The sequence below is a fragment of the Eutrema salsugineum genome, unplaced genomic scaffold (assembly GCF_000478725.1).
Source record: "Eutrema salsugineum unplaced genomic scaffold, Eutsalg1_0 scaffold_15, whole genome shotgun sequence".
Taxonomy (NCBI): domain Eukaryota; kingdom Viridiplantae; phylum Streptophyta; class Magnoliopsida; order Brassicales; family Brassicaceae; genus Eutrema; species Eutrema salsugineum.
Window position 1 is genome coordinate 7,711,616 of NW_006256867.1, and position 9,175 is coordinate 7,720,790.

Sequence of the window (9,175 nt, forward strand, 5' to 3'; positions counted from 1 at the left end):
CGTTATTGATGCTCCAATTTTTGATCTGATGCAGTTAAATGCACGGGAAAACGGCCATTCCCCCATAAAAATCCATAAACGAACTATTGAACCATGCTTATAATTACATGAAATATTGAAATGCGGCCAATTTCACCAAAACCGTAAACGGTGATAATTTTCCGTCAACAATTTATGACGTGGTAGACAAGTAGCATACTGGTTTAATATATAATTTGATCAATTTTTTATATATATATATTTCAGGTGGTCAAAACGATGTCGTTTTCATATTTTTTTAAAAAGTTCATTCTCTAAAATATGAATGATTTATCACCATACCAACTGAGCTAGAGACATTTATTGACTTTAATACACTAAAAATATTTATATTGATATCCAACTGAGATCAATATCATCATTGGTTGATAATCCTTGGCACCTAATCCTTCCTTACTTCACTCGGACTTACAGAGTCGTCCTCTACGACTTAGTTTGCGCCGGCTAGGGCTGGAATTATTATCCGGTATCCGAGATCTGATTCGGGATCTGCTATGATCCGCTCCGAGTCGCTCCTGATATCCGAGAAGGCTGGATCCGGATCTGGATAGTAAAATCATATATCCGTCTAAACCAGATCTATATCCACATAGTTAAATTATAAGGTCCAGATATCCGTATCCGAATCTCTAACCTCTAAATAGTCTAAATATATTTAAAAGTTATATTTTCTTAATAATTATGTAATATATTGAAATTTTAATATATAAAAATAGTTCAAATTAATTACAATATTTTTCTAATAAAAAATTTATTTTTTTTACGAAATATTAAATAAAAATTAAATTTATTATTATTTTCTTTTTTTTAGATTGTTTTATTAACCAAAGATGATGTTGATCTATCAAAATAGAGGTTTCAGGAGATCGAAGCTTGTGTCTCGTAATTGACTCTCCCTTTTTCGCTTAGGTCTCTCTAATCCATTTAGAGGCTTTGGTTTTTGAAAAAGTGGGGCTTTTGGCTGGGTTTTTTCCCGTTTGTTTTCCAAATATCCTAAGAAAAACACAAAAGTGGTGAATCTGTTGAAGATCTTTCTGTTTTACTAGGGTTTCCTCGGTTTTTGAAGGCTATCTTGAGGCGCCGTTTGCTGAAACCTAATAACCCTAATACAAACTTGGCAGTCTTTCAACATGTTGCGATTGAACTATGGCGAATATCGACAAAGCACTTATGTCTCTGTCTCTCGAAGAGGAGGAGGACATTCCTTTCGTCATGCCAAATCTTCCGAAGTACTGTTCCTGCGAAAAGAATGTGATGAGCATCATGGGGAGAACCCTAAATCCAGAATGTCAGAACATGGCTGACCTTATCTTAGATATGCCACGGAAGTGGCAGGTTTATGATCGGGTACGAGGTGTTGCTCTGTCCAGTGAGAGGTTTCAGTTCAGCTTCAAGTACGAACACGACCTAGAGGAGGTCATGAAGAAGAGGGTTTGGACGTTTAACGAGTGGTCTATTGTTATAGACCGATGGGTGAAAAAGCCACCAGAGGACTATCTACAGTTTATGCCGGTGTGGATACAGATCCGTAATATTCCTGTGAATTATTACACAGAAGCCTCTATTTACGATCTGGGAGACATCATTGGGAAGGTGGAGGAGATGGCGTTTGACCTGGAGAAACCCCAGAGCAAAGATTACGTGCGGGTCAAGGTGAGATTTGACGTTTCCAAACCAGTGCGCAGGTCAAAGGCAGTGATTCTACCGAATGGTGAAACAACAACAGTGTGGTACGATTTTGAACGAATCCAAAAACGTTGTTACAATTGTCAACGTCTGACACATGAGAAAGACAAGTGCCCGCTGCTGATAAAACTGAGAAAGGATAAGGCAGAGGCTCGAAGGAAGAGTATTTTGGAAGCAAAACCAATACTGAAAGAAAACGACCCTTTGTTTGGCGTGCTGAGGGAGGATCAGGTGGGACTGGATCCACATTCAGGTCGGCTAAAAATCCACCCAGATGTATTACAAGAGATGAGACTGTACCTCCTTGCCGCAGAAGGACAGGAGAGAAAAATAAGGGAGGAAAGAGTAAAAATGTTAATACAGAGTATGAGCTCGGACACACGAACTCAAAACCTTGTATTGCGGCTCGAAGATGGACCAGTGATCACGAATGACATGAATAAAGGAAAAGGGCCTATCTTTTCCAGTGACGAGGTGGTGAAGACATGTGAAAAAGAGAACCTAAAACCACCCGGGGATAAACTAATGGCGTCTGCGATAAAGGCTGGTATAGCAATGACAAGGTTTCCCCACATAGAAGAGACAACTTCAGAGAGAGGGGCTGCAAACTTCGACTCTGCAAACTCGGTTTTTAAGTCTGCGTCCTTGGGTTTTGACACAGGTTCATCTGATGCGAGCTCATCAGGAGTGAGACCCAGAAGAGCATCAGTTCGGAGAAAGATCACTCCCACGTCTCGGAAGAACCAAAAGGGATCGAAAACTAAAACTGAAGGGATTTCAAAAGAGGTGGTGGAAGAGCCAAAAGGTGTGTCTCCACATAAAAGGAAAGCTGTGGAGGAGGAGATGGTGGTAACTAAAATCGCTAGGTGTAATGACAATGAGGTGGTCCTGAAGGAAGGACCGCCGACGCCTCAATGAGGATCTTGAGCTGGAATTGTCAAGGCTTGGGCCGGGCACAAGACTTGACGATTCCCCGTCTCATGGAGATGCGTAAAACACATTTCCCTGAGATCATGTTCTTAATGGAGACGAAGAAAGACAGGAATGGTTTAGTGGATATTCAAACTTGGTTGGGATATGAAAGGGTCATAACGGTGGATCCTATTGGTTGGAGTGGGGGTTTGGCTTTACTTGTTAGGAATAATGTGTCGGTGGATGTAAAGTATGCAGACAAGCATCTAATCGACTGTGCTGTACAGTGTGGTTCTTTTGAGTTCTATGCTTCTTTTGTATATGGTGATCCTGAGATCAAAGGAAGTGCTCATGTATGGGAGAAACTGATGCGCATTGGTGTGAAAAGGAAAGACGTGTGGTGTATGGTGGGAGATTTCAATGAAATCCTACACAATGGAGAGAAACTGGGAGGTCCAAGGCGAAGTGATGGGTCTTTTAAGGACTTTGCTGAGATGCTTCGAACCTGTGAGATGGTCGAACTGATGGGGAATGGAGATGGCTTTACTTGGGCAGGAGTAAGACATAAACATTGGGTTAAAAGCAAGCTGGATAGATGCTTTGGTAACAATGCGTGGGGACAATATTTTCCACAGGCGAACCAAGTATTTATGGAGAAACTTGGTTCTGACCACAGGCCGGTACTTGTCAACCTAATGAGCAGACAGAAGGAGTCAAGAGGCTCCTTTCGTTTTGATAAACGGTTCATTGGAAAACCGAATGTAAAGGAGGCAATTCGAGTAGCCTGGAGAGGGATTCATCAAACAGCACCGAGGAGTTTGATGGATAGATTAGGTGCGTGCAGGAAGTCCCTCAGTAAGTGGAAAAAAGAAAACAAAAGCAACTCTATGGACAGAATCCTACAAATGCGCAAAGATCTGGAGATAGAGGAATCATTGCTTCATCCCAGACTGGATATGTGTAGGAACCTGAAGGCTGAAATTGCAAAAGCCTATAGAGAAGAGGAGAGTTTCTGGAAACAGAACAGTAGAGAGAAGTGGCTGCAGCTGGGAGATAAAAATACCAAGTTTTTTCACGCCTCGGTGAAGACTCAACGATTAAGGAACCAGATCGAATACCTGATTGATGATCAGGGTAATAAAGCAAGCACTGCTGGTTCGATGGGTGCTGTGGCAGGAAGTTATTTTCAAACACTTTTTACGTCCTCAAGATCTGATAGCTGTGGAGACTTCTTTAATGGCTTTGCAGAGAGAGTCTCAGAACGAATGAATAGGAGTCTTATTAAAGAGGTATCAGCTTTGGAAATCAAGGATGCGGTGTTCTCCATAAATTCCTCGAGTGCTCCGGGTATTGATGGCATGAATGGCCTTTTCTTTCAACACTATTGGGATATCTTGGGGCCACAAATTGTCTTGGAGATCAAACGTTTTTTTTGAAACAGGGGAGTTCCCAATTGAATGGAATTACACGCAGATATGCCTCATCCCTAAGGTCACAAAACCGACGAGAATGGTAGATTTGAGGCCAATAAGCTTGTGTACGGTTATTTACAAAGCTGTCTCAAAGATTTTGGTTAGGAGACTACAACCTTGGCTCGCGGAGATTGTCTCACCAACGCAGTCAGCTTTTGTTGCAGAGCGTTTGATCTCGGATAATATCATTATCGCACATGAGATGGTGCATGCACTCAGGACACATCCTCGAATATCAGTAGAAGACATGGCAATCAAAACGGATATGTCAAAAGCCTATGACCGGATAGAGTGGGACTATACAGCTCTCGGATTTCATTCAAAGTTTGTCCAATGGATCATGTTCTGTGTACAAACTGTGACATATACGGTGCTTATAAACGGAGAGGCACATGGGATGATAAGACCAGGAAGGGGTTTGCGACAAGGCGATCCACTATCGCCTTTCCTCTTCGACCTGTGTACTGAAGGATTTTCATATTTGATGACCAAGGCGGCTATGGAAGGGAAAATATCTGGGATACGATTCTCCGAGAATGGACCCGCAGTGGATCACTTATTATTTGCAGACGACTGTTTGGTTTTGTGCAAGGCGGATGACTCTCAATGTGAAGCTCTGTATAACATCTTGAAAGAGTACGAGAGAGTATCTGGACAAATGATTAATTTTGATAAATCGTCGATCACATTTGGGGTTGAGGTTGAAGAAGATACAAAACAGAGAATATAGATCAAATTGGGCATCCAATCTGAAGGAGGGACAGGGAAGTACTTAGGATTGTCGGAGTGCTTTACTGGATCGAAAATTGAAATGCTGAGCTATATCCAAGACAAGATGAAGTCGCGATTTCATGGATGGTATGGCAGATTCCTGTCGCAAGGAGGGAAGGAGATCCTTTTGAAATCAGTCGCAATGTCAATGCCGGTGTATGCCATGTCTGTTTTTAAGCTGCCAAAAATGACGTGCCAAAACCTTACCAGTGCCATGTCGAACTTCTGGTGGGAGGCACAAGAGGATAAGAAGAAAATCCATTGGGTCTCGTGGGAGAAACTATGCTTGGAAAAAGAGTTGTGGGGGCTCGGATTCAGAGATATTGAACTGTTTAACCAAGCTTTGCTGGCTAAACAAGGATGGAGGCTACTTGCATTACCGGAGAGCCTCTGTTCCAGGGTTTTACGAAGCCGTTACTACCCCAACTCATGTTTTCTATCAGCAGCGATGGGATCTCGACCTTCTTTTGCTTGGAGGAGTATTCTATATGGAAGAGAGCTCTTGGAAAAAGGGCTAAAGAGGTCAATCGGGTCGGTTGATACAGTTAACGTGTGGTTAGACAACTGGATGTTTGATGATAGACCGCGGGCACCATTTCGGCGAGAACTTTTATGGGATTTAAACCTTAAAGTGAGAGACCTGATTAACCCTCAGACCAAAACTTGGGACAGAGGTAAACTGGAAGAAATTTTTGTCCCGGGAGACATTGAAATTATCATGAAAAGCAGACCGGCTTTTGGCCTGAAAGATGGATATGAATGGGCCTATAACAGGTGTGGAGGCTACTCTGTTAAGTCTGGTTATTGGCTGGGGAAGAATCTGCAACCGTCGAAAGCTAGATTAGTGGCCATGGAAAGACCATCTTTGAACCCTTTGAAAAGCAAAGTCCGGACTACGAAAACGAGCCCAAAGATCAAATTGTTTATGTGGAAGGCATTGAGTGAGGCACTGCCAGTTTCTGATGGTCTTAAAGGGAGAGGAATGACAGTGGATGGGGTATGTCAAAGTTGTGGAGGAAATGGGGAATCCATAAACCATGTTCTCTTCGAGTGCACTATCGCAAGACAGACATGGGCGTTAACAAATTTTCCTTTCCCTGCTGAAGGTTTTCACCAACAATCCATCTTTGTAAACATGGCGTATTTGTTGAACAGAGTCCATGATAAGGAGATCCCAGAGGAGATTAGCAGAAGCTTCCCATGGATCCTCTGGCATATTTGGAAGAACAGGAATGCGTTCTTATTTGAAGGGAAGAGATTCACGGCCCCTCAAACAGCTGCAAAAATATGGGAGAACTCTAATCAATGGTTTGAGGCTCAACAAGGTAAAAATTTGGAATCAGGGGAGGAGGCTCTTGATATACAGCAGCCAAAGAAGTGGTTACCTCCTGATGAAGGCACGCTAAAGTGTAACATTGGTGTCACCTGGTCGCGAAGAAAGAGAGTGGGTGGAGCTGCATAGATTGTGAGAGATCACGATGGAATAACTAAGATTCACAGCCGTCGAGCCTTCAGTACTGTTGAGAGCTTGATTGAGGCGAAAACACTGGCACACCTGTGGACGGTTGAAAGCATGTGCAGTCATCATATTGGTAGCGTGGTGTTTGCTACAGAGGCATCGGAGATTATCGGGGCTGTAAACAATCCACATGCATGGCCTGCTTTCCGATCCCAATCAAGGGAACTCCTTGAGACTTTGCATGGTATATCAGAATGGAAATGGGTACCTGAAGTCCGAGAGGCAAATAAACCGGCATTCATGATAGCGAGGAGTGTTGTGGTGGAGGACAAGTCTCAATCATATGTGGCTTCGGGAGCTCCGGGCTGGCTAACTGAAATCATCGAGCAGGAAAAGTCGAATGCCTCTGTGTTTTCGACCTGATGGTTGGCCTTGTAACCTTCGTTTGTTTTGTTATGGTTTTGGTTTAAACTCTATTTCCTCTTTTGAGTTAATAAAATACAATAATTGCGTTAAAAAAAAAAAAGATGTTGATCTCAGTTAGATATCAGTATAAATATTTTTAGTGTATTAAAGTCAATAAATGTATTTAAGTTAGTTGGTATAGTGGTAAACCCTTATTTGTAAGGTTGTGTGTTCGAGTCTTAAGGTATGATCATTATTATATTTTTATAAAATAATAATTCATATATTAATTTAAATTTAATTTAAGTATTCAAATTTAAATAATATTTTCAATGAGATGAAAATGATATATTATTGTATATTTTTACTAAATAAATCTAAAATTTAAATATTTAAATTAAATAATATTTAATATATACAAATAATATGAACATACATGTTAAATATTATAATAATATTGATTATTTTTGGATTAATATTAATAACATGTTATAATGATGTTTTTAATTGTGGTACTTTTCGAATTAATATAAATAAATGGGTTAAAATAATGTTTTTTAATCGCGGTCATATATAATACTAAAAAAAATAAATCAATAAAACCAAATTATATTTAAACAAAAATATTTTTTGTTATATACTTATTAGAAAATTTATATATAAATAAAAATAAAAACAATAATTAAATTACATAAATAAAAATAGTTTCCGTGAGACATCGTTATATTATAAAATGCAGAAAACGTTAAATTACAATGACTTGTCGTTACGAAGAAAAGAAGGACAAAATTAATTCGATAAAGAAGGACAAAATTAATTCGATAAAGAAGGACAAAATTAATTCGATAAAGCAGTAAATAAACTGTGGAAATAGCAAACACAAATTCCGCGGGAGTTAGGCATGTAGAGTAAATCATACGATTTAGTATGGAGATCATGTACCACCAGTGCCACTGGTTCAGAGAAATCATGACCATGAGGTAATAACTTATTCTTCTCCAGAATTGCTACTGGTTCCAGTGGCCATTCGGGTTCCCCGTAACAAAAAAAATTTGGGTGAGATCTATCGAGCAAATTTTCTCCCATGTCTTGTTGCCACCTGAAGAAACAAACGACCATATAACTTGGGTGGGCCAGTTTTTCTCGGATACGCACAGGCGGTTATCAAGGGTGGACATGATGATGTCCCGACAATGACTGACTTCCATAGGCAAAGGGAGTTTTAGAGATGACTTGAAAGGTTTCGGTGTGAAGATCGAAAGATAATACGTTGGCAAGTAATAATCTGATACGAAGAAGCATGGAGAACGTACCTCCAAGCATTGGTGCTAAAATCAAAAACTTCACAACTAGTAACGCTGTCTAGTCCTAATTCAGATGAATTATATAGCAAAACCGGCTTGTATGTGCCCGTCGATTTGTCTTTCCCGAATCCAAGCTTACATGGGGTGAGCTGGAGCCCTTTCTTTAATCTGTAGACGCACAACTGTTGAAAACAGGAATGTAGAAAACTTTGATGCCATCCAGTGGCGGGGTTGATCACGACATTCTGTTTGTAGAAATGGGAGAGGAATAGCAGACCGTCACAACTACCATGGCAAACCTCGTCGGTGGTCAGAATTGAGAAACTGACCGTCCAAATTTCTGACGACCCCAACACAGTTCTCATCCTTCCAGGATCACAATCTTCACCGTAATCAACAATGGACACCAAAAGCATATCTGCACCTCGTGATTGCCTACGACGGATCAACTGTTGTTCGTGGAAACGTCGGGAATCGATTGTCGATTTCCACCTCTTGGATACAGACCTGAATCTTCGCAGAGATTTCCCCGGAACTCTCTCGAGTATGATCTCTACAGCATCGTGTGGTAGCAATTCAACTCTCGAGCGATGTCTTTTCACCATTGTATCTCGTCTCTAACTGATCAAGAGAGACGATCAATGCTTTATAAATATATATATATATACACACACACTAACACACGATCTGAGCATCCGACTCGAGCTAGGAATCAGAAAAAAAAGAACAACTTTCAAATCAGCTGTTTCGAATTCCGACACTATCATAAAAAAATTCATACTTTATGAATAAGTAGAAACAAGATATTCAGGGTTGCATCAAAACAAAAACGAAAAAAACAACAAAAAGTGAGTACCTCAGGCAATGATCGCATAAAATCCTTTCTCCTCCGCCTTTACCAATCCTCAGGGATCCTTCAGAACAATATTCAGGAGTGTTGATGTCGATGTGGCTTTTACAGGCGGAGGAGACGGATAGAGATCTCACTGGAAACTCAAGACCCAAGTTGCAACCCTATGTCTTATTCAATTTCTTTTTTCTCTTTTGGGCTTTGAACCCATAACCCTTCTGCTTGTAATTGTTTGGGTTTTTGTTGTCCGAAATTTGCTACATGATCAGGCCCATCT

At 40.6% G+C, this 9,175-nt stretch overlaps 1 protein-coding gene and 1 pseudogene across 1 annotated transcript; one reads left to right on the plus strand and one right to left on the minus strand.

The window, feature by feature from the left end:
• Nucleotides 1-1,185: 1,185 nt before the first annotated feature.
• Nucleotides 1,186-2,643, plus strand: LOC112088131. Its single transcript, XM_024158288.1, has one exon. The coding sequence runs from the start codon at nt 1,186-1,188 to the stop codon at nt 2,641-2,643; it is 1,458 nt and encodes a 485-aa protein (XP_024014056.1).
• A 4,819-nt stretch (nt 2,644-7,462) lies between these two features.
• On the minus strand, nt 7,463-8,952 carry LOC18022379 (annotated as a pseudogene).
• Between the last annotated feature and the right edge of the window lie 223 nt (nt 8,953-9,175).